This window comes from Boleophthalmus pectinirostris, unplaced genomic scaffold (genome assembly GCF_026225935.1).
Source record: "Boleophthalmus pectinirostris isolate CB_2022bp ecotype Guang Dong unplaced genomic scaffold, ASM2622593v1 HiC_scaffold_7, whole genome shotgun sequence".
In the NCBI taxonomy this organism is placed as follows: Eukaryota; Metazoa; Chordata; class Actinopteri; order Gobiiformes; family Gobiidae; genus Boleophthalmus; species Boleophthalmus pectinirostris.
In genome coordinates this window covers 36,345,492-36,370,781 of record NW_026571473.1, presented here as the reverse complement: position 1 = coordinate 36,370,781, position 25,290 = coordinate 36,345,492, and the positions used below count along the sequence as shown (strand labels likewise).

General features: G+C 41.0%; 1 protein-coding gene across 3 annotated transcripts in view; it reads left to right on the top strand.

The window, feature by feature from the left end:
• LOC110161341 (regulator of G-protein signaling 21-like) overlaps window positions 1-25,041 on the top strand; it is a 31,765-nt gene extending 6,724 nt beyond the window's left edge. The window contains exons 2-6 of one of the 3 annotated variants that reach the window (XR_008633569.1): window positions 11,006-11,065; window positions 12,688-12,755; window positions 13,600-13,766; window positions 13,862-14,816; window positions 15,081-25,041. Coding sequence is in view for 2 of the 3 variants with exons in the window: in XM_020926071.2 (XP_020781730.1) it covers window positions 11,006-11,065; window positions 12,688-12,755; window positions 13,600-13,766; window positions 13,862-14,050 (484 nt within the window). In the remaining variant the exon portion in view is untranslated. Of the gene's footprint in view, window positions 1-11,005; window positions 11,066-12,687; window positions 12,756-13,599; window positions 13,767-13,861 lie in introns of all 3 variants that reach the window. The other 2 variants (XM_055165050.1, XM_020926071.2) reach the window with 2 other exon arrangements.
• The last annotated feature ends 249 nt before the right edge of the window (window positions 25,042-25,290 follow it).

The window sequence follows — 25,290 nt, the reverse complement described above, 5'->3', positions numbered from 1 at the left end:
AGTTATAGCAGCAAACGTATACTTGATACTAGAAGTAGTAGATGTCGCTTTACTCAAAGTATTTGTAGTATTAGTAGTTGCCGGTGGTAGTTACAGCCCAAAGTAGGAGTTTTTATGTACAGTTGTAGGAGTTAGTGTCATAGTACTCGCGACTGGTCTCGGTCTCATCTTCAAGGAGCTTGGACTTGTCTCGGTCTTGAGGTCTGACACTTGACGACTGATAAACCTGAGATAGATTTATAAAAACATTGATTTACATGTGCCAAAATTACTGTAAAATACAAATAAATGTTGAAAATGACAAAGATGGTCTAGATTTGGTGTTGAGGGGGCGTGGTCTTGGTCTTGTCTCGGTCTTGATCCTCAGAGGTCTTGGTCTTGTCTTCGGGATCCTGCGATCTCGGACTGGTCTTGGTCTCGATTAGTGCGGTCTTGAATACAACACTAGTTGTTGTAGTAGCTGTGGTTGTTGTGGTAGTAATTGTAGTAGGGGTAGTAGTAGTAGTAGTAGTAGTAGTAGTAGTAGTAGTAGTAGTAGTAGCAGCAGCTATGGTTGTTGTAGTAGTAGTTGTTGTAATAGTAGTAGTAGTAGTAATAGCATTTGTGGTTGTAGTAGTAGTAGTAGTAGTAGTAGTAGTAGTAGTAGTAGTAGTAGTAGTAGTAGTAGTAGTAGTAGTAGCAACTCTGGTTGTTGTAGTAGTAGTTGTTGTAATAGTAGTAGTAGTAGTAGTAGCATTTGTGTTGTAGTAGTAAGTAGTAGTAGTAGTAGCAGTTTGTTTAGTAGTAGTAGTAGTAGTTAGTAGTAGTAGTAGCATTTGTGGTTGTAGTAGTAGTAGTAGTAGTAGTAGTAGTAGTAGTAGTAGTAGCAGCTGTGGTTGTTGTAGTAGTAGTAACAGTACAGTAGTTACCAGTAGTAGTTTGTTATAGTCTAAAATCAGCTGTTTTTGTGTACATTTAGTAGTAGTAGTAGTAGTAGTAGTAGTAGTAGTAGTAGTAGTAGTAGTAGTAGCAGTTGTGGTTGTTGTAGTAGTAGTAACAGTACAGTAGTTACCAGTAGTAGTTGTTATAGTAGTAGTAGTAAATCAGCTGTTTTTTGTAGTAGTTAGTAGTAGTAGTAGTAGTAGTAGTAGTAGTAGTAGTAGTAGCAGTAAAAGTAGTAGTAATAGTGGAAGTAGCAGTAGTTGCCAGCAGTAGTTGGAGTAGAAGTACTTATAGTAAACGTAGCAGTATTTGTGTAAAGTTTACAGACTGCATATTTATAGACTTCAGGTATAATGGGTCTGATTTAACAATTTAACAATTTAATTTGAGTTATTTTGAGTTACTTTTTTTGTGATTTCGCTTTAGGCCGACATCTTGATTAGTTTCAATATTTTTTAACTGGTTTTGGCGAGATAAAGAGTAAAAAAAAAAAAAAAAAAAAAAAGCGATGTACCTGATTTTTACCATCTTAAAACCATGAAAAAAAAAAAAAACTATTTCATTTTACACAGTTTGTATTGGTCCAAAGTTATTACTCACTTACTTTATGCATTCAGAGCGTCTTAATTACTCACCGTGATGAGTTTGTAAGCACTTTTTGTAAATTTTTAAGTTTTGCTGCGACGGTAAAGCACGGCAACCGCACCAAAAGTCCTCAAAATGGCGCCTGTAACATCAAACTGAAACCTACGAAAAACGACGCACATTATTTATCTTAAAGTCCGTCAAACGCTTTTCTCCATTGACATGTTATGGCTTTGTTTGGAATATTTCACAGTGCGGCATTAAACCTTTCTTTATATCGTCACGGAGACCAAACCAGACCAGAAGTTACAGGTCAGATCCGTGGAGAGGCGACGCCAATTAGAGTCAGAATGTCTGTTTTTTTTAGGTATTTTTGAGCCACATTTAGTTGAATAAATGTAAAGTAGAGCTGTTTAATGTCATATTGCGGAACATTCAGTGACGTATCCATAGAAACAAGCATGTGACAGACCTCTAACCAAAAAGTTACACAGTGTAGCTTTAAATATGAGCTAGAAAAGAAGTCAGAATAAAGTCAAACTGTTATTTTTACTGTCAAAAAGAAGAAGAAGAAGAAAAAAAGATAGTGACCTAGTTTCTGGTTTATCTCTCTGTACAAAATTCAACACCGTGTCTGTCAGGAGGAAGGAAGTAACAGCGAAATTTTCATACTGCCGCGTCATAAAGTGGTCACATCGATTCATCACGGAGACAGGTGGAAGGACTTTAAACCACGAGGAAATACGGAATTATAAACACAAATTCACTAATGGGACTGTGCAATTTGGGGAAAAGAACTGCGAGTTTCCTGGTTTTCTGACCAGCACTGGAACTGTGATTAGATTTGTGATTTATTTACATTTTTAATAATAAGATTCTGTTTTCAAATTCACACTTTTAGACGTGTCCAGAAGAATTGATCATAAAAATGAAAGAAAATGCCTTTAAAATTACACTTTAAGATTGTAGTAAAAAGGAAATGATGATGGCGAAAATAATTTAAGTCTAGTTAATAAAAGTGTTTATTAAAAAATGATGGGGGAAGAGAAATTAATTTATAAACTGGCTAAAATATAAATATAAGGGGGCCTATATTGGGGCTGCACGATCACATTACTGTATTTTTTGGAGTCGCCAAAAAACACATAATATAGAAGAAATAAACATACATAAATCGAACCGCACCAGAGTATAAATCGCAGTTTTTGGGGGGAATTTATTTTATAAAATCAGAGACCAGGAACCGACATTTCATCTTGAAAGTCAAGTTCTTTTAATAACAATAGAACAGACTGTTAACGTCACATATGAACAGTTCTTCAGATAAACTATAACATAAACAACAGAACAGAACAAGTTTAACAAACTCTCCATCTCACTCCAAATCACTAAATCCATCAATCATTCAATTCTTCTTCATCCTCGGTGTCACTTCTGAACAACTCCTCGACCTCCGGAGGTAAACAGAGCGACGCTTCCTCTTCTGCGTCGCTGTCGTCAGACTCAGCGTCAGTTCCAGTTAGAATTATTCGGGTCTTTCTGAATCCCGACAGGATGGTTTCGGTGTCACTGAAGTCCAGACTTTGTCCATCCATCCAGTGACTTCAGGAAAGTTTCATGGTGCATCCTCTTGGAGATGTAGACAGTTCACTTAATTAGGATTAGTCAATCAATTAAAGGTTGTAAAGAGGATTTTTTTAAAGGAAGAGAAATACAGCGACAGTTCTTTTACAAATGTTGTGCATGCGAGTTTTTAGACCCTTCGTCCGCTTCACTCGCGCAATCGCTGGAAGGAATCTCCAAGAATCACCTCAGTTTGTCTTCGCTCCTTTTCCCCTTCTCTTCTTCTTTCAGCGACCTCAAGAACCGACTTTCTTTTGCGGCGAACTGGTCGTGGATTCTCGTCCGCCATCGCAACAAACTTTGTGAGGAAGTGACAGTTTGAAAAAGCCTCTAAGAACCGCTGCATAAACCACGTGATCCCTGCATCCCGACGAGTCAATTACACTAGAAACGTAGGGAGTTTGATTGATGACCTGACAGCCAATAGGTAAAGAGGCAGCCTCGTTTTCTATTGGCTGATGTTTATCTGGCCTCAACACGTCCACAGTTGATAAATTTTCATTCTTTTTTTTTTGGTCATCGTAATTACAAGGCTGCTGCGTCTCTGTAATGGTATTTTAAACTTTCATTGACAATTTGAAACAAAAAAAAAAATCCTCCATACAACCTTTAATCAATCAAACTTTATTTATAGAGCGCTTTTTATACAAAAATGCAACATAAAGTGCTAACACATGTGAATGAAATAAGATAATTTTACACAGTGCAGCTTTAAAAAGGTCCTATATTACACAAAATGACAGCTTTAAAAGTGCACTGCGTAACTTTTTGGTTCAATTTCTGCTTGTTTCTATGGATACGTCATTGCTCTGCCTGGAATGTTCCACAGTACGACTTTAGACGTCTCTACCTTACTTTAATTTATTCAATTACAGGTGGTTTTACAGCTCAAAAATACCTAGAAAAACACGCGTTCTGACTGTGAGCGGCGTCGCCTCTCCACAGATCTGGCCCGTAACTTGGTCTGGTTTGGTCTCCATGAAGATAGAAAGGTTTAAGCAATCCGTGTGTCGTTCGTTCATTCGTTTTTCAAAATAAAACCACAAATAAGAAAATAAAAAATTTAAAAAACAGCTATTTTCTTCATTATTTGTCTCCAAAACCAAAATGAAAAAACAGATAATGATTCGTTTGTTAAGTTTTCGATTTTGTGTTTAAATTAATTTAAACTGAGATGCAGGACTGAACCAGGACTAAACCAGGACTGAACCAGGACTGAACCAGGACTAAACCAGGACTGAACCAGGACTGAGTGTCGAGACGAGCCCAGAGGTGCGCCCGCGTAGACTGGTGGGTGATCAGGACTAATACCAGGACCAGAGTGGGACTGAGACTGAGACCAGACTGAGACCAGGACCAGGACTGAGACCGGGACCAGACCTGGACCAATACCGGGACAAAGACCAGGACTGAGACTGAGACCGGGACCGAGACAGGGACCAGATCGGGACTGAGTGAGACCAGGACTGAAACTGAAACTAGACCGGAACTGAGGCCAGGACCAGACTGGGGCTGAGACTGGGACCAGATCAGGCCCAGACCGGGACTGAAACAGGGACTGAGACTGGGACTGAGACTGGGAGCAGATTGGGAACAGACTGGGACTGAGTGAAACCCGGACTGAGACTGGAACTAGACCGAGACTGAGGCCAAGACCAGACTGGGACTCAGACTGGGACCAGATTCGGCCCAGACCGAGACTGAGACCGGGATTGAGACCGGGACTGAGACCGGGACCGAGACCGGGACCGAGACCAGGACCAGACCGGGACTGAGTGAGACCAGAACTGAGACTGGAACTAGACCGGGACTGAGGCCAGGACCAGACTGGGACTGAGACCAGGAGCAGATTGGGAACAGACTGGGACTGAGTGAAACCCGGACTGAGACTGGAACTAGACCGAGACTGAGGCCAAGACCAGACTGGGACTCAGACTGGGACCAGATTCGGCCCAGACCGAGACTGAGACCGGGATTGAGACCGGGACCGAGACCGGGACCGAGACCGAGACCGGGACCAGACTGGGACTGAGTGAGACCAGAACTGAGACTGGAACTAGACCGGGACTGAGGCCAGGACCAGACTGGGGCTGAGACTGGGACCAGATCCGGCCCAGACCGAGACTGAGACCGGGACTGAGACCGGGAGCCGACCGGGACCAGACCGGGACTGAGGCCAAGACCAGACTGGACTGAGGCCAAGACCAGACTGGGACTGACCCAGTCTCAGGGGACTGAAATAGGGACTGAGACCGGGAGCAGATCGGGATCAGACCGGGACTGAGACAGGGACTGAGACCTGGACTGAGACCTGGACTGAGACCGGGACCTGGTTAAGTCCTGGTTTATTTCTGGTTTAGACCTGGTTTATCCCTGTGGGGAAATGCATCTTCTGCTTTCGGACTCTCTTTCAGTTCAAGTCGACGTCCCGACCTTTTTCGCAAATGTGAGTCACTCTTTTCACTTCTGCAAAAACACAATCCAGTCTGTGTCCGTAAACACGACCTCGAAAGCCTCTGTCACAGTTTCAGTTCGTTTCATTGGAAAACCACGGCATTTGCATTTTATCATGTTTCAGTATGTAATCAAATACATGTTAACCAAAACAACGGCGACAATAATCAAATGACAAACGCTGTAATGTTTTTAAATAGAATAGGGCCGGTTTGCACGAGAACACTTGAGGGTAAAAATAACAAAATATTTTACTGGAAGTGCCTTTTGTTTAGACGGTGACGGCGTTTTTGGAGCTTAAAAAAACACAAAAATCTGAAACCACCTGTTACGACCCAACTCGACGGGGTCAGGCAAGTAGCAAAAAGAACCAAGATGTAAAATGGAATAAATTAAATCATGTTTAATCATCAATTATTAATCAATATAAGCTAAACTAAGAAACAAAACAACAGAATTAACATACAAGTTTTGTGCCACAAAATGGGTCACGCAGGCTTACGCAGAAACAAGTGACGTACAAAACTAAAATACAAGTGTCCCAAAGTAAAACCACATAAACTTACAAACAGAATCGAGATACAAATTAAAAAAGGCACAAAACAGAACTAAACTACAGAACGAGACACGCACAAACACAAAATGGCAGACTGGCCTCCAAGACCAGCGTCCCGAACAGGTGCTGGGAATCTTTGCATCTACGTCACAAAACCACGTGACCTGGTGCTGATGTCACCGTATTGGAGTCAAACTATCCATCTGGACGAACGTGTAGTATTTGTGTGTGATAAAATTAGAATAGACACATCAAGAATCTCGGACGTCCGGTCATTGCGCTGTGCAAACTGGGGAGGATTTTCCGAAAAAGTGAACATCAAACCTCCATGTTTGTTTTCCCAGTGGGATGAGTCTATTGACAAAGTCCATCTTTTCAAGTCTTTTGAACCATATCACTTCTGTTTCTGGTTCTGATATTGTCATATTTTAGTTAAAATGTTTTTGATCTATCGGATCCCGGCTGATAAAGATCGCAGACAGATGTGGAGAGCGGCATAAAAACAGAGGGATGGAGCCCACTGAGTACAATCGTCTGTGCAGTCAACATTTCATTTCTGGTGAGGGACCAGCTCCACACAAACGAAGAAGGGATTTACACTAAATGAAATTATATATACCAAAAGTATTTTTCTCGCCGGTGTCCACCCCCCGTCCTCACATTCACCTGCAAGGAACCCCCCCCTCCACCCCGGCCCTCGATTTCCACTGTCCCGGGTCAATCCGGCTCTGATTTTGACTCCCATTCTCCCTGCCCTGGCTGTTATCGAGAACAGATGTGATGTTTGATGATCAACAAAGATCTCACACATCCCACTACCGGAGGCTCAGAGCCCACGGCCGGAGCTCGAAGCTGAGGCGTGGACCCCGCGGAGGCTCGGAGTCAAAGCTCGGAGTCTGCTCTGGTCCCGCTCTGGTCCCGGTCTGGTCTCACTCTGGTCCTGGACCTGGATGAGTCCTGGTTCAGTCCGTACGCGGTGCAAAAGTCCAGCATCACAGTCACAGACGTCACGTAAATGGGAAATGACCATTATCCGTTTTTTCCATTTTTCATTTAAACATAAAATCGAAAACTGAAAACACGAATCATTATCTGTTTTTCATTTTGGTTTTGGAGACAAATAATGAAGAAAACTGTTGTTTTTTCATTTTCTTATTTTTTGGTTTTATATTGAAAAATGAATAAGCGAATGATTCACTCCAAAAGTGAAAAAACAAACAAACAAAAAAAAACAACAAACATGTGATTATGTAAAACAGTTGGGGTAGGACATTATAATTTTATTTTTAAACTACATCCTACTCCTTTTGAGCAACATGTCCCAAATATGTACATGTACATATCCTTGTTTTTGTTTTGTTTTTTGTTAGTGTTGTTGATTTTGTTTTACCTTGTTAAAAAAAAATGAAGGTGAAAACGCGCTGTAGAAAAATTTGACCATTTACTAACGCAGTGCATGTTGTAAGAGTAAAAACATCCAACTCTGCCCCATCTAAGGCCGTGGCTCTTAAATTTACTCAGTTTCTTGCGATCGATAAAATGAGGAGCTCTTTGGCATTTTCATTTTGTAAAAGGAGCTTGGACACCTTTGGACTAGAACCAAGAACTAGTGTTGGGAAGTTGACTTTTAAAATGTATTCCCCTACAGATTACAGATTACACACCCCAAAATGTAGTTTGTAACGTAATCCATTAAATTACTTAAAGTGAGTAATGTAATCTGAATACTTTGGATTACTTGATATTGTCGTACTTTTTAAAACGACATGAATGTAGCAAACACATCCTGATAGAGAAATGATTTTTATATGAGACACTGCTGCCTTCAGTTATGTCCACCCGACTATTAAGTGTCATATTGTTTAGACCTGGTTTAGTCCTGGTTTAGTCTGGTTTTAGATCTGGTTTTAGATCTGGTTTTAGACCTGGTTTAGTCCTGGTTTAGTCCTGCTTTTAGATCTGGTTTTAGACCTGGTTTAGTCTTAGTTTAGTCCTGCTTTTAGCCCTGGTTCAGTCCTGTTTTTAGTCCTGGTTTAGTCTCGGTTTTAGTCCTGGTTTAGACCTGGTTTAGTCCTGTTTTTAGTCCTGGTTTAGTCCTGCATTTAGTCCTGGTTTAGTCTTGGTTTTTGTCCTGGTTTAGACCTGGTTTAGTCCTGTTTTTAGTCCTGGTTTAGTCCTGCATTTAGTCCTGGTTTAGTCTTGGTTTTTGTCCTGGTTTAGTCCTGGTTTTAGTCCTGGTTTAGTCCTGCATTTAGTCCTGATTTAGTCCTGGTTTAGTCCTGGTTTAGTCCCAGTTTTAGTCCTGGTTTAGTCCTGCATTTAGTCCTGGTTTAGTCTTGGTTTTTGTCCTGGTTTAGACCTGGTTTAGTCCTGTTTTTAGTCCTGGTTTTAGTATGGTTTTAGACCTGGTTTAGACCTGGTTTAGTCTTAGGTTTTAGTCCTGTTTTAGTCCTGGTTTAGTCTCAGTTTTAAGTCCTGGTTTAGTCCCGGTTTTAGTCCTGGTTTAGTCCTGCATTTAAGTTCTGGTTTAGTCTTTTAGGTTTTAGTCCTGGTTTAGTCTTTGTTTTAGTCCCGGTTTTAGTCCTGGTTTAGTCCTGGTTTAGCCCAAAAAACAATAAAATCCCGCCGTGTAATCCATTTATTTCAACAAAGTAACTGTAATCCAATTACCACTCATTGAAGTTACAGTTACTCATAATTTGTACTCTGATTACTTAATCCCAGTACATGTAATCTGTTACTCCCCAACACTGCCAGGAACTCAGTACATTATAAAAAAACCTGCATTTTAACAGTATTCAGTCTTTTACCTGCTCTTGTTTGTATTAAATATTATCGTCTGTAGAAAGTGAAACCCAGAACAAAGATTCTTGGATTTATTTGGTTTCAGTTTCAGTTTTCTCTCCGATGTTTTAGGAACTTCATGAAGCCCAGTTTGTTTCATTCTCAGTTTCAGGACAGGACAGATCTTTATTTTAAGCAGAAATTGCTGTTCTAATTTTAAAAGTTATTAACCAAAACAGTTCAGTAGTGCTTTTTTTTTTTATTGCTCATGTGATGCTGCTGTTTACTTCAGTTACTACAACTTCTACTTCTACTACTTCAGTTTGGAATTTTCTGTCCCAACATATTTAATTAGTACTATTTAATGTATTTATTTGCATCGTTCTAATTGTATTCCTCTTTCCCCTCTTCTCAATTTCCCTCTTTACCTACTTTTCATTACCCCATTTTTCTCTCTTCTTTCTCCTTCTCTCTCTCCTTCCCTCCTCTCTCTTCCCACTTTCCGCCCTTTCCCGTCTCTCTCTTCTTTCTACACTTCCCTTCATCTCTCTCGCTGTCTTTCTTCTTTCGCTCTTTCTACCTCCGTCTCTTCCTCCCGCCTCCTCTCGCTCCACCCCTCCCTCTCTCTGTCCCTTTCTCTCTCCCTCTTTCTCTTCTCCCTTCCTCTCTATCTTTCTCCTTCCCTCTCCCTCCCTCGCTTCCTCCCTCTTTCTCCTCTCTTCTCTCCCTCTTTCTCCTTCCTTCTCCGTCCCTCCCTCTCTCTTTCTCTCCCTCTCTCTTTCTCTCTCTCCCTCTGTCCCTTTCCTTTCCTTCCCCCCTCCCTCTCTCTCTCTATGCTCCCCCTTCCTCTCTCTTCCTCTTTCACCTTACCTCTCCCTCCCTCTGTCCCCTCTCCTTCCTTCCCTAATTCCCTCTTCCTCCCTCTTTCTCCTTTCTTCTCTCCCTCTTTCTCCTTCCTTCTCCGTCCCTCCCTCGCTCTTTCTCTCCCTCTCTCTCTCTCCCTCTCCTTTCCTACCCCCTCCCTCTCTCTCTATGCTCCCCCTTCCTCTCTCTTCCTTCCTTCCCTAATTCTCTCTCCCTCTTTCTCCTTCCCTCTCCCTCCCTCTCTTCCTCCCTCTTTCTCCTTTCTTCTCTCCCTCTTTCTCCTTTCCTCTCCCTCCCTCTCTTCTCTCCCTCCTTCTCCTTTCCTCTCCCTCCCTCTCCCTCCCTCCTTCTCCTTCTTTTCCTCTCCCTCCCTCTCTTCTCTCCCTCTTTCTCCTTCCTTCTCCGTCCCTCCCTCTCTCTCCCTCTGTCCCTTTCCCTCTCCTTTCCTTCCCCCCTCCCTCTCTCTCTATGCTCCCCCTTCCTCTCTCTTCCTTTCTCCTTACCTCTCCCTCCCTCTGTCCCTCTCCTTCCTTCCCTAATTCTCTCTCCCTCTTCCTCCCTCTTTCTCCTTCCTTCTCCGTCCCTCCCTCGCTCTTTCTCTCCCTCTCTCTTTCTCTCTCTCTCCCTCTCCTTTCCTACCCCCCTCCCTCTCTCTCTATGCTCCCCCTTCTTCTCCTTCCTTCCTTCCCTAATTCTCTCTCCCTCTTTCTCCTTTCCTCTCTCTCCCTCTCTTCCTCCTGTCCCTTCCTCTCTCCCTCACCTTCCCTCTTTCTCCCTTTCTCTTTCTCCTTCCTTCTCCGTCCCTCCCTCTCTCTTTCTCTCTCTCCCTCTGTCCCTTTCCCTCTCCTTTCCTCCCCTCCCTCTCTCTCTATGCTCCCCCTTCCTCTCCTTCCTTCCTTCCCTAATTCTCTCTCCCTCTTTCTCCTTTCCTCTCCCTCCCTCTTTCTCCTTCCTTCTCCGTCCCTCCCTCTCTCTTTCTCTCCCTCTCTCTTTCTCTCTCTCCCTCTGTCCCTTTCCCTGTCCTTCCCTCTCCATCCCTCCCTCTCTCTCTCTATGCTCCCCCTTCTTCTCCTTCCTTCCTTCCCTAATTCTCCCTCCCTCTTTCTCCTTTCCTCTCCCTTCCTCTCTTCCTCACCTTCCCTCCTTTTCCCTTTCTCCTTCTCCTTTCTTCTCTCCCTCTTCCTCCTTCCTTCCCTCTCTCCCTCTTTCCGTCCACAGTGGGAAAAACTTCATGTGTCGCCTGCAGTGCATGTTCTCCCACTCTTCTGGCTGTGAGAGGTGAGCCGATGGAGCGAGGGAGGACGGAGGACGGAGGGAGCGTTTCGTTCTCATCACATCTCGGGGATCTCGGGTTTTAAAATAGCCCCCGTCCGCGCGCCTCAGATTCCCATGTAAGGCAGAAGAAGCCGACGCCGACGCACACGCCAGCGCCGCACTGTTTTCTGTAGCATTAACGGATTAACGCTCCGCTCCCTGTCGCTCGGAAGTCCACGTGCGCCGTTTACCTCACACTCTTTGGGATTTTTAAATTTTTTTTTTAAAGGTCCAACATGAAGCGTCGTTTAATCTGCAGACGGAAAAAGAGACCGGAGTTTTGTTTTGTTTCATTCACACAAAAAAACGTGAATCATTTGTACATTTGTTTTTCAAAATAAAAGCAAAATAAGAAAATGAAAAAATGGGACTAAACCAGGACTGAGTCAAGACTAAAACAGGACTGAATGAGGACTAAATCAGAACTAAAACAGGACTAAACCAAGACTGAACCAGGAGGACTAAACTAGGACTAAAACCAGGTCTAAAACAGGACTAAACCAGTACTGAACCAGGACTGAACCAAGATTGAACCGAGACTCTACCAGGACTAAACCAGGTCTAAACCAGGTCTAAATCAAGACTGAACAGGTACTAAAACAGGACTGAACTGGGACTAAACCAGGACTAAACCAGGTCTAAACCAGGACTAAACTAGGTCTAAAACAGGACTGAAACGGGACTAAAACAGGACTGAATCAGAGCTATACCAGGTCTAAACCAGAACTGAACCAGGACTAAAAGAGAACTAAACCAAGACTAAACCAGGACTGAATCAGGACTAAACCAGGACAAAACCAGGACTTGAACGAGGACTAAACCAGGACTAAACCAGGACTGAACCAGGACTAAACCAGGACTGAATCAGGACTGAACCAGGTCTAAACCAGGACTAAACCAGGACTGAACCAGGACTAAACCAGGACTAAACCAGGACTGAACCAGGACTAAACCAGGACAAAACCAGGATTGAACGAGGACTAAACCAGGACTAAACCAGAACTGAACCAGGACTAAAACAGGACTTAACCAGGACTGAACCAGGTCTACCATTATCCGATTTTTTCCATTATTCAGTTAAACACAAAATTGAAAACTTCAAATTGAAATTTAGATTTTAGAAACAAATAATAAAAAAAATAGTGGTTCAACTTGTGATGTCATGAAGTGGTAGTTTTCATGTTAATACGACCTTTGACCTTTTATTTGTTCGGTACACTGGAAAAAAACAATATCGAGCTAAATTAAAATGAGTTAAATTAAGAACATTTTTACTTGAGTCGATTCAAGTTGACAAGAAAAATTATCAAATTTTTCTATTTCCCATTTGACAGAAGAAGGTTTGTGTGTTAAACATGTGAATGAAACAAAAACAAACACACAACTCCAGGTCTTTCTGTGATGAGGAAACATATTTATAACATACTGTAGATCTAAAATAGTGTAATACAGGCTCTTTAAAGGCACTGTTCATGTTTTTCGGTCTTAAAAACATGAAAAAGAAAAAAAAAAATTGTTAATTTCAAACAGTCCACAGGTTCAGTGTTCGTCCTCGTCCCTCACCTCGTGCGTTTGTCTCTTCACAGCAGCAAACTCACTCTAGAAGACACACAGCAGTGGTCGCAGTCGCTGGAGAAACTGCTCGACTCCAAATGTAAGTCTACAAGCAAATTATTTATTTATTTATGTATTTTTATTGACGGTTCGCTGCTTGCTCGTGTCCATAGAGATGTTATTGCTTTCCCTGGAATATCCCAGATAGAATTACTTCTAAACAGAGTCACTTCAACAGTAATTCTGAATGCGCACAAGGACTGTCGCTGTATTTTCTCTTCCCTTAAAAAAATCCTCTATACAACCTTTAAGTCACAGACATCACTGTTTTAAACTCCTGTGTTTAACTCATAAGTCATCCGCAGAAGCACTTTTTCTTTACAAACACTTTTTTGTAGTTTGTCCTTACAAACTGTACGGTTTAATAATTGTCAGATCAGCCTAACCTGTCACGTGACGGTGTCATGTCCCTGTCATGTGACCGTGTCCCTCTGTGGAGTAAGTAAGTAAGTAAGTAAGTCTTTATTTATATAGCGCTTTCACAGACATTTTCTGTCCCCAAAGACGCTTTACACAGCATTATCAGCACTATTCATTCAGCATTCATTCATACAGCATTATTCATTCACTCAAACCCTGATGATGGTAAGCTACTATTGTAGCCACAGCTGCCCTGGGCCACACTGACAGAGGCGCGGCTGCCATGCCACTCGGCGCCATCGTCCCCTCCGACCACCACCAGCACTCACACACACACCACTTTCATACTAGGCAATGTGGGTGAAGTGTCTTGCCTAAGGACACAATGATTGAATTGATTGTATTTTAACTGACCATGACTATCAACTGTTTATGAGACCTATGTAGCATGTTTGGGTGGAGGACTGTCATGTAGAGGTCCTGTCATGTGACCTGTCATGTGACCTTGCTGTGTCCCTCCTCAGATGGACTGGCCACGTTCCGCTCGTTCCTGAAGTCGGAGTACAGCGATGAGAACATGGAGTTCTGGCTCACCTGTGAGGACTTTAAGAAGATCCGCTCGTCCTTCAGGATGTCGTCTCGAGCCAAACGCATCTACGAGCAGTTCATCAAAGCGGAGTCGCCCAAAGAGGTCAGAGCCACACACTGCTATTTAGTTTTTTCCCTAAATTAATGTAGTTATTTTAGTTCTACTTTTATAACTTCTCCTTGCGTATCTCCCTCCAGATCAACATCGACCACCAGACGCGCGAACAGATCAAGCGAAACGTCAAAACCCCCACGACGCACTGCTTCGACGAGGCTCAGAAGATCGTGTACGGTTTGATGGAGCGAGATTCCTATCCACGCTTCCTCCGCTCTGACGTCTACAGAATGCTACTGGAAAACCTGTCAGCCGACTCCTCCAAAGGGTGAACCAGAAACCCGCCAACCAACAAACTTATCCCGACAAACAACTGGAACAAATGCACTCGGAGGAGGGAGGAGAGACGGGAAAACAGACGAGTAGAAAGAAGAGAAGTTAGTTGCAAACCGGACGCCACGTTTGGGACTCGGATGAAGCGACGGCGCGGCGTCCGAGCAGCGAGTTTGCACCGTTTAGAGGAAATATTTTGAAAGAGTTGCGCAAAAAATGCAAATTTGCTGCTTCACATTGTGCGAAAAGGACAGAAAAAAAGAATTATCACGTTATTTAAATATAGTTTGTTTTAAATGTAGCCTTAAAAACGACACCGAGTGCAATAAGAGATGTTCACGAAGGGCTAAAGCGGAGCTAGCCAACGTTAGCATAGCACTATAGCGATACACGACGGGAGTGTTACGTAATGACGCCACTCCCGGGTCCGACCAGCGACTTCACACCCGTGTATGTTCATGTACGTTTAACCACAACTTCAGACGTGTAAATAATCCAATAATTACATTTTACGCTGGATTCCCGGTGTTTATATCTCACTAACCGCCGGTCACCGCTAATGCTACTTTAGTTTAGCCTAGATTTTACCTCAACCTCGTGAGGAGCTGATGTGCCCTGGACCCGGGAGTGACGTCAAACTTTTAGAGTGACCAGACGTCCCAGTTTTACCCGGGACAGTCCCAGTTTTGAGTCCCGTGTCCCTTGTTCCAACAGATTTATACAAAACCACTGATATGTCCAAGTTTTATACAAGAAATGTCCCAGGTGTCCCTATTTTGGACCAAAAATAGGGACTAAACTAAGCCCTAAACCAGGACTCCATCAGGTCTGAAACGGGAATATCACAATTCTTGATTATGTGATCCCTGCCAACAGTAAAGAGGAGCAGAAATTCTCATTTGTTTTGCCAAAATACAGAAAACCGTGTTTGCGAATTTTGAAAATATGGTCACTCTAATCTCAACTATCAGAGATTTATCAGTGAGAAACACAGATTAGGGTGACCAGACGTCCCTGTTTATGTCCCAGGAGTCCCTATTTTGGACCAAAAATAGGGACTAAACTTAGATTAAACCAGGACTACATCAGGTCTAAAACAGGACTATCACAATTCTTGACTAATTTGATCCCCGCCAACAGTAAAGAGGAGCAGAAATTGTCATTTGTTTTGCCAAAATACAGAAAACTGTGTTTGCAAATGACAGTTTTGAATTTTGAAAATCTGGTCACTCTAATCTCAACATCAAGAGATTTATCAGTGAGAAACACAGTTTAGAGTGACCAGACGTCCCTGTTTACCCGGGACAGTCCCAGTTTTGAGTCCCGTGTCCCCTGTCCCAGCAGATTTAAACAAAACCACTGATTTGTCCAAGTTTTATACAAGAAATGTCCCACGTGTCCCGATTTTGGACCAAAAATAGGGACTAAACTAAGCCCTAAACCAGGACTCCATCAGGTCTGAAACAGGAATATCACAATTCTTGATTATGTGATCCCTGCCAACAGTAAAGAGGAGCAGAAATTCTCATTTGTTTTGTCAAAATACAGAAAACCGTGTTTGCGAATTTTGAAAATATGGTCACCCTAATCATTCAGAGATTTATCAGTGAGAAACACAGTTTAGCGTGACCAGACGTCCCTGTTTACCCGGGACAGTCCCAGTTTTGAGCCCTGTGTCCTCAGTTCCAGCAGATTTACACAAAACCAGTGATTTGTCCCAGTTTTATACAAGAAATGTCCCTATTTTGGACCAATTTGGTTTAAACCAGGACTAAACTAAACCCTAAACCAGGACTACATCAGGTCTAAAACAGGACTATCACAATTTTTGACTTTTCTGATCCCTGCCAACAGTAAAGAGGAGTGTAAATTGTCATTTGTTCAACCAAAATATAGAAATCTGTGTTTGCAAATGACCATAAAAAAAATAAAAAAATAAAAATAATGCAGTAATGGAAGTCCCTGAGATTATGACTGACACGAGAATCCACAATGTTACACGCTATTTTCACAGTTTTATTTTTATACCAAACATCCCAATCCGGGTGTGTCCCAGTTTAGAATTTTGGTCACCGTAATCACAACATTCAGAGATTTTTCAGTGAGTGTGAGGAATGACATTTTCAACTCAGAACACATAAATGTTTTTATGTTCTTCTTAAATAAATCATAACAAATATATAAAGTGCAGGGCCGCAGGGCTGGGACCAAGAAACAGCCCTGGACTTTTCTCCCACCACTGACACTGTGGACAGAGGGGCTGTGTGGTGACTGAAGGGTCAGGGGTGAGGGTGGACATGTGGATACAGCCGAAGTCTCCTTTCTGTTTCTGTTTCTTTCAATTTCCATTTTAGCTGTGAATCTGAGTGAAACAGTAGCTTCACATAAAAACATTAGTCGAACTTTAAATTTGTTTAGGGTGACCAGACGTTCCTATTTCCCGGGACAGTCCCGGTTTTGAGCCCTGCATTCCCTCTTCCAGCAGATTTATCCAAAACCAGTGATTTGTCCAAGTTTTATACAAGAAATGCCCAGAGTGTCCCTATTTTTGACCAATTTGATACTCACCAACAGTAAAGAGAGGCATAAATTGTTATTTGTTTTGGTAAAATACACAAAAGCTGCTTAAAAATGACCAAAACACAAAGAAAATGAGACTATACTGACTGATGTTAGTCATGAATGAGCCAAGTGCAGAAGTTTTCCTTAATCACGCACTCGTTTCACAGTTTTATTATTGCCAATCACCTCAAACCGGGCGTGTCACTGTTTTTGATTTTGAAACTCTGGTCACCCTCGTCACACTCCAGTTTATAGAGGTTATGTAGATGACAACATTCAGAGATTTCAGACTGTGTGGTGTTTGAAGGGTTAGGGGCTTGGGTGGACATTCAGACACAGTCAAAGTTCTGTTTTTTTCAGTTTCCATTTTGCTGAAACAGTAGCTTCACATACAAACATTAGCCAAACATTAAGGTTGTTTAGGGTGACCAGACGTCCATAATTACCCGGGACAGTCCCAGTTTTGAGCCCTGTGTCCCCTGGGGAGAGCGCCTACGTTCCCTCAGCCCTGTTACCTCATTTCTTTTTCCAAAATTAGGCCGTATATTTCCACATTTCCTTTATCATCAATTTACATCAGATTTTATCCCCATTTATTTCTCCCAATTTGATCGTCAATTACACCCAACCTGTTCTCCAGCAGCAGTTGACTACAGATACAAATGTGATGTAGACGTCACGGTGCAAAGGATCTTAGGTTGAAATATTCGGACTTTCCTCCACGTCTCTTTGGATTTGCGAGCGGGAGTGCGGGAGTGGGCTGAGGTAGAGCGGCCGTTGACTCAGTTTGTCTTCTTCCTCCCGTAAAGACGTAAAGCGTGACGAGAGGATTCTCCAGCTGCTGCGCAAATATCCTCGGAACGACCGCGGGAAAAAGTTTGGATCGTGTTTGTGTCCGTGGCGTAACGACAAATCGAGATGACGGAAAAGCCGGTAGCAGCTGAACTTTGTGTTTTCTTCCGGTCGACGTAAGAACCCTTCCCGACCCCCGGACGTCGAGCGGAAATAAATAAAGATAATTTAACGTGTTTTCCTTTCAAACCTCAGTTCGGAATTATTATTATTATTTCCGTGTAAACTCGAAGGAGAATAATTAATTCAGAATTAAAAAAGCATCATGTAAAGGTGGACATAGATAGATATGTTTAATGTCATACGGATGGCCAAAAAAGCTCCATAGTTCGTCTTTTCTTTCAAAAATGCACACGTTTTTTTCAAAAGTCGGTCTTATTTTCCATGTTTGTTTTGGGTTTTGGCGCTTCACCTTTGACCCGTCCGAACCACGACGCCGCACTGCGATTGGTCCAAATGCGAACGCAGGAGAAGCCCAAGACGGATTCTTCTTCTGGAGTGTGTGAACTCCGACTATCACGGAGATTCATGTCCGTGCGCTAATCCAACACCTGCTCGTCGCCATGGAGATGTTATTGTTTTGACTGGAGACTCACTCAGAATAGCACTGAAGTGTATCTATCTTGTTTTATTGCTCGAAAATACATTGAAAAACACATGGAACATTCCAGGCTAAGAAAACATCTCCATGGAGACGAGTTGGTCGAGCCTTGAACAGGAAAGTTGCTTCAAACACCTTTTAAAGCAGAAAAATTAAACTCAAATTCACAGAAGGACAAAATTAAAAACTGGGATCAAGTCGTGCTCCAAACTAAATATTTACTTTTCTCTTCTTTCGAGATGTGTAACGTTAAACCTTTTCTTATTAAAGTAAATGTTTCATAATAGTTTTGCTTAAACCTTGAATCCAGAACAAGCAAAATATAAAATAATAACAACATTTTGGTAACACTTTAGTTTATGGACCACATATTAATCACTAAATAAGTCATAATTGGTATGATAAGTAGTTGTTACTTAGCTGTAGTTGGTATTAATCAAACACTTATTAATGCTTATTAAGATTTCAGTCTATGCACAAAAACATCGATTGTAAACTCTACTTAGCCTGATTCATCAGACGGTTTCACTTTGTAGAAACCGTCTGACCTCTCAGCATTAGGATTCGTTCGCTCGACAGTAGGCGGGTACTTTTTATCATTTAACCCAGACATGTCAAACTCGGAAATTCAACTCAAAACTCAAAATTTGGGCTGCGATATAATTATATTTGGCCCGCGAGGTCAGATAGACTATAGAGACATTATTTATTTAAAAAATGTGTTATTATTTTATATTCTGCTTGTTCTGGATTCAATGTTTAAGCAAAACTATTATTAAACATTTATTTTAATAAGAAAAGGTTTAACATTACATATGTCGAAAGAAGAGAAAACATGCAGATGTTGAAATTTTTCAATAAATATTTAGTTTGACCCACGACTTCGTCCCAGTTTTTAATTTTGGCCCAACGTGAATTTGAGTTTGACGCTCCTGATTTAACCGCTGCTATTTGATCGTGACGTATGTAATGCACCAAATCCCGTACAAAGAAGGGCAATAACGTCTTTCCCCTTGATAAAATTCACCAAACATTCTCTTTGTTCCGGCTTTAAATCCTCATTTAAATCATTGACGACACTAAATATATGACTCTGACTGGCTGGTGCCCGAACTTGCACTTCCTGGGTTTTTGCGAACCGTCTAGTGTTTTCTGAGAAATGAAATTGAGCATCGGCACTAGGTGGGGCCAACCTGGCAAATCTCTGCTACTTTAATGGGAAGAAAATAATTAATGGGCTGATTCTCGCAAAATACGGCCTTAGACAAAAATGAATTGAAAGTACTTTATAAATATTAACAAAGATGTAACTAAGCACTTATTACGCATTTTATTATTAACTAGCTATTAATATATGGTCCCTAATCTAAAGTGTTACCAAAAATTTTAAATAAATAATGTCTCTATAACCTATCTGTGTATAATTATATTGAAATTTTGCCCTCGGCCTAAGTCTGACTGTTTTAAAGGAACTGTATGTAAGATTATGAGTTAAACATGTTCAAGTCCAATCTAGCTTTTACCAATAAAAACAAAAAAACAAAGCTGATTTATTTTTATTTACAAAAACACTGGACATTATTGTAAAGTCGTTTGTTTTACTTTGGTGTTTTGGCTGTTAGACCTGATTTAGTTCCATTTTAGACCTTGTTTAGTCCGAGTTTAGAGCTGATGAAATCCTGTTTCAGACCTGGTTTAGTCCCATTTTAGACCTGGGTTAGTTCTAGTTTATACCTGATGTAGTCCTGTTTTAGACCTGGTCTAATCCTGTGTTAAACCTGGTTTAGTCCTGTTTTAGACGTGATGTAGTCTTGTTTTAGACCTGGTTTAGTTCTGTGTTAGGCCTGATGTAGTCTTGTTTTGGACCTGTTTTAGTCCTAGTTTAGATCTGGTTTAGTCCTGTTTTAGGTCTGATCAAGTCCTGTTTCAGACCTGGTTTAGTCCTGTTTTAGACCTGGTTTAGTCCTGTTTTAGACTTGGTATAGTCTTGTTTTAGGTCTGATCAAGTCCTGTTTCAGACCTGGTTTAGTTGTAGTTTATACCTGATGTAGTCCTGTTTCAGACCTGGTTGAGTTCTGTTTTAACTCTGATGTAGTCCTGTTTTAGACCTGGTTGAGTTCTGTTTTAACTCTGATGTAGTCCTGTTTTAGAACTGTTTTAGTCCCGTGTCAGACCAGGTCTAATCCTGTTTTAGATCTGGTTTAGTCCTGTTTTAGGTCTGGTTTAGTCCTTGTTTAGACCTGGCTTAGTCCTGTTTTAGACCTGGTTTAGTCCCAGTTTAGACTTGATTTAGTTCCATTTTAGACCTGGTTTAGTTCTCGTTTATTCCTGATGTAGTCCTGTTTTTACACCTGGTTTAGTCCCAGTTTAGACTTAGTTTAGTCCTTTTTTAGACCTGGTTTAGTCCCGTTTTTATTTACATACTGTGCAATAATCAAAGCAAAACTAATATCTCCATGGAGACGAGCAGAAAAGTTCCACAGTGCTCCTTTTTCGAGCACAGGCTGCATACAGTTCCTTTATTTCAGCAGTAACCCGTCCAAGAGTCTGATTTAACCCGACCCCGTTTAAAAAGTCAGCTGTTGTTTTGAGTCAGCGGCTCCTCCGTCCTCGGCCTTCCCAATGTTCCGATCGGATCCGGCACGCTCCTTAAATGGGCGTCAGACGGCTGCTTCCTGCGCGGTTCTACTTGGGTGATTGGACTTTTATGGGAGGATTTGAAGTGGACGGTCGGGCTGCGGAGAATCAAAGTGAGGATTAGTAAAACAACAGGACACCCACCGTGTTAAAAAATAATTGCTCGTTTGTTTCGCGCTTTAAGATTTTGATTGATTTGTGTTTTTGTAAAGAGCCGATCCGTCAAAAGAGAAACCAGACTGCCGTATTTGGGCCGAGCGCAGCAGGTGTGCACAGGAAGACGAGCGGAAAAGTTGCACAGATAATTCACTTGTGTGATAGTCCTGGTTTAATCCTGGTTTAGTCCTGTGTTAGACCTGTTTTAGTCCTGGTTTAGTCCTGTGTTAGACCTGTTTTAGTCCTGGTTTAGTCCTGTGTTAGACCTGGTTTAGTCCTGATGTAGTCCCGTTTCAGTCCTGTTTTAAACCTGGTTTAGTCCTGGTTTAGTCCTGTGTTAGACCTGGTTTAGTCCTGATGTAGTCCCGTTTCAGTCCTGTTTTAAACCTGGTTTAGTCCTGTGTTAGACCTGGTTTAGTCCTGATGTAGTCCCGTTTCAGTCCTGTTTTAAACCTGGTTTAGTTCTAGTTTAGACCTGGATTAGTCCTGTTTTAGACCTGATGTAGTCCTGTTTCAGTCCTGTTTTAGACCTGGATTAGTCCTGCTTTAGACCTGATGTAGTCCTATTTTAGACCTGATGTAGTCCTATTTTAGACCTGATGTAGTCCTATTTTAGACCTGATGTAGTCCTATTTTAGACCTGGTTTAGTCCTGTTTTAAACCAAATGTAGTCCAGTTTTAGACCTGATGTCGTCCTGCTTTAGACCTGTTTTAGTCCTGTTTTAGACCTTGTTTAGTCCTCTTTTAAACCTGGTTTGGTCCTGTTTTAGATCTGGTTTTGCCCCATTTTAAACCTGAGGAAGTCTCGTTTTTAGACCTTGTTTAGTTCCATGTTAGACCTTGTCTAATTCTGTGTTAGACCTGGTTTAGTCCGAGGTTAGAGCTGATGAAATGCTGTTTCAGACCTGGGTTAGTCCTGTTTTAGACCTGGTTTAGTCCTAGTTTAGATCTGGTTTAGTTCTGTTTTAGACTATGTGTAGTCCTGTTTTAGACCTGGTTTAGTCCAAGTTTAGAGCTGATGAAATGCTTTTTCAGACCTGGGTTAGTCCTGATTTAGTTCTGTGTTAGACCTGGTTTAGTCCTAGTTTAGCCCTGATGAAGTCCTGCTTCAGACCTGCTTAAGTCCTGTTTTAGACCTGGTTTAGTCGTAGTTTAAACTTGGTTAAAAGTTTAAAGTTTTATAATTCAGTCTTAAAATCGTGAAAAACAGAACGAGTTCATTTTATTTGGTTTGCAGTCACGGTAATGCTAAGAACAACTAGCATTCTAACTGCACACTTCCTGATTCTCGGACTATAATATAATGAATAAAATGCACAGCAACTTCAAAAACTGCTTATATCTGTACTGGGAAAACAAATACATGGGAAAAATTGATTAAAGCGCTTTTAGTCCAAGTTTAAATCTGATCTAGTCCTGTTTTAGACCTGGTTTAGTCCTGTTTTAGTCCTGGTTTAGTCCCGTTCTAAACCACGCCGGGTCACTACTGTACGTGACTGTTACATGAGTCTGTTCACTGCGAAATCCATAACTTAAGAGACTTGAATATGGTGTGAGGTTTAGTTTTTTGTTTTTGTTTTTTGAAGTGTAGTCGTTTTTATTTGAATTGTTGGATGTAAATTGCTTTATTATATTTTCAGAATAATCACGATTTATTCATAGAGTTTTATTTCAGTGCAAAGAGAGAATCTGTCTGTATGTTAAGAGTTATTTTCAAACAGTGGTGGATAAACTACTGAAAATGTAAAGTAAAGTAAAAGTACCGCTGCCAAAATTGTACAAGAAAAAGTCACATTACATTTTTCACGTAAAAAACTCCAAAACTACCGAAACCCAAACTGTCCAAAGTAGATTAAAAAGCCAAAAATGTGTTTAAGATATTGGCAAAGGAAAAAATCTATTTGTTTTACCAGGATGACTGAGGGATTTTTTTTTTTTTTTCCATGCATAAGATTAGATTTTTTTTTTTTTTGGTTTCTAAAGGGCTGATATTATAAAATTTCTTTCTAAAGTGTGTTATAATGTTGTTTCCTCGTCACAAACAGACCTGGAGTTGTGTTTTGTTTCGTTCACACATGTTTGCAGGATTCCCACGGTCATGGAAATCCTGGAAACGTCATGGAAATTGAAAATGTCAATTGACCAGGCCTGAAAAAAGTCACAGAACTTTGTAAATTCAATGAAAGTTTTGGAAAAGTCATGGAATTTTAGTATCTCTTTCACGCAACTACAGTGTTCTGTTAAGTTGTCGTTGAACTATTATGATTATTTCCAATCGTCTGCACTTTTTGTTTGAAAGAGACGACAATAAATGCACTGACAGGATTTTAAAAGTAAAAAAAAAAAAAAACTATAATCCTAAACCATAAAGTGAGTGGAAAGAATTAAGATTTCATATTTAGCCCTAAAAGTCTACACATGTAGGTGCCGTAAAGTCATGGAAAAGTTTTGAAATTCTGTCAGTGAAAAAAAGTGGGAACCCTGTGTATTCAGATTGAAAACACTCTGCTCCACCTTGTGATGTCATGTGGCAGTACAGGAAGTGCTCCGCTGTGTTTTTAAACTCCACACAGCTTCACTTGAATCATTTGGATCTGATTTCAGCCTTGGACTTGCCAATTCTTAACCTGATTCATCAGACGGTTTCACTTCGTAGAAACCGTCTGACCCCGCAGTGTTAGGATTCGTTCGCTCGACAATAGGCGTGTACTTTTTATCATTTAACCAATCGCTGCTGTTTGGTCGTGACGTATGTAATGCACCACTAACGGGGCTGACTAGTAAATTAAGTTTTTCCCAAATCCCGTAGGAAGAAGGACAATAACGTCTTTCCCCTTGATGAAATTCACCAAACATTCTCTTTGTTCCAGCTTTAAATCCTCAATGGCTCTTCACACTTACAGGGTTTTGCCGTCTACATCAGGGGTGTCAAACTCATTTTGGTCCGGGGGTCGTATCCAAACTACTTTGATCTCAAAGGGGCCGGATCAGAAAACTCATGTCATATAAACCCCAAAAATAACAATAAGTTCAAATATTTGTGCAGAGAAACACAAATCTATTACAGAAATATTTTTCTAAATTGATGAACTCTTTCTTTTACAAAATATTATAATATTATGAACAACCTGAAACTTTAAGAAAAATGCAATTTCAACACAATGTTTTAACATGAACTTGTCTGTAAACAGGAATTAAGTCAATTTTTGTTGTAAAATTCCTGCACTCGGCTCCACTTTTCTCATGTTGGACATTTTTCTGATGAGGGTGTCACGGTCAACAGTCAAAACGATCGTCCTTTAAGAGCGTTTGGAAAGAGACAAGTCTTCATTTGTGCTGCTCTGGTGGGAGGGGCCACGTACAGAGACGCTGGAGACGCTGCTGTGATAAACACCACAGAAAATTAACAAGATTTTAATAGAAAATAATTAAAATATTTTAGTAGAAAATCAGCCGAGGGCCAGATTAAACGTTTTGGAGGGCCGGATCCAGCCCCCGGACCAAAATGAGTTTGACACCCCTGCTCTAGTGTATTCTGATTCCTGACCTAGTCCCTGAAGAGACATTAAATTAAGCGGAGGCACTAGGTTGCTCCAGCCTGACTAGTCAACTCTCTCTATTAAACAAAAGGTACAATGAGCTGTTAACTACCACTACATGACATCACAAGGTGGAACTGAGCATTTAGAGCTTTGGAAATGTAGTCAGACAAATAATAAAGACTTAAAACGAAACACAACTCCAGGTTTGTTTATACTTACACCTCACAAGAGTCAGTTTTGCGTATTATAAGATGAAATAAGTAAGTAAAACAAAACTAAAATTCTGGTTAAATTCTACGTTTGCTCCACGGCTGTTTTTTTTTATTTTGTTTATTTTGGCGTTCTGTGATTCTGTATCCGCACACTGAAGCTGAAGTAGAGGCTTGTTTCGTTTGCTTAGCGTCGGCACGTTCACGTTTCCATCCCCGTCTGTACAGAGTGTGAGTGTACGTTTCGTGGGACATAATAATACTGAAGTTCTTATTTATTCTCTCACTCATGTTTGTTGTTGCAGTGTTTGAAAAAATGTTAGAGATTATTATTATTATTATTATTATTATTATTATTATATTTGTGTTAACTTATTCAGATCATGGAACAAAGTGATTACAATATTAATAAAGTGAGTTTTTCCCTCGTGGCTCTGTGTGGATTTGAGTTTTGAATATGAATTGTAGATACTTTTTACTTTTACTTCACATTTGGGAGCGTGTGTTTGTACTTTCTACTGCATTTTAGATCTGGACTGAAGAGTAAAAAGTACTTTTCGTTACCGTGTGAGACGTTTAGGAGATTGAATTTGAGTTAACGTCCCAACTTTGAGCAAAACAAACACACAAAAGCAGCCAGAAAATAACTTTACTTCTTACTTTTACTTCACTACATTGAG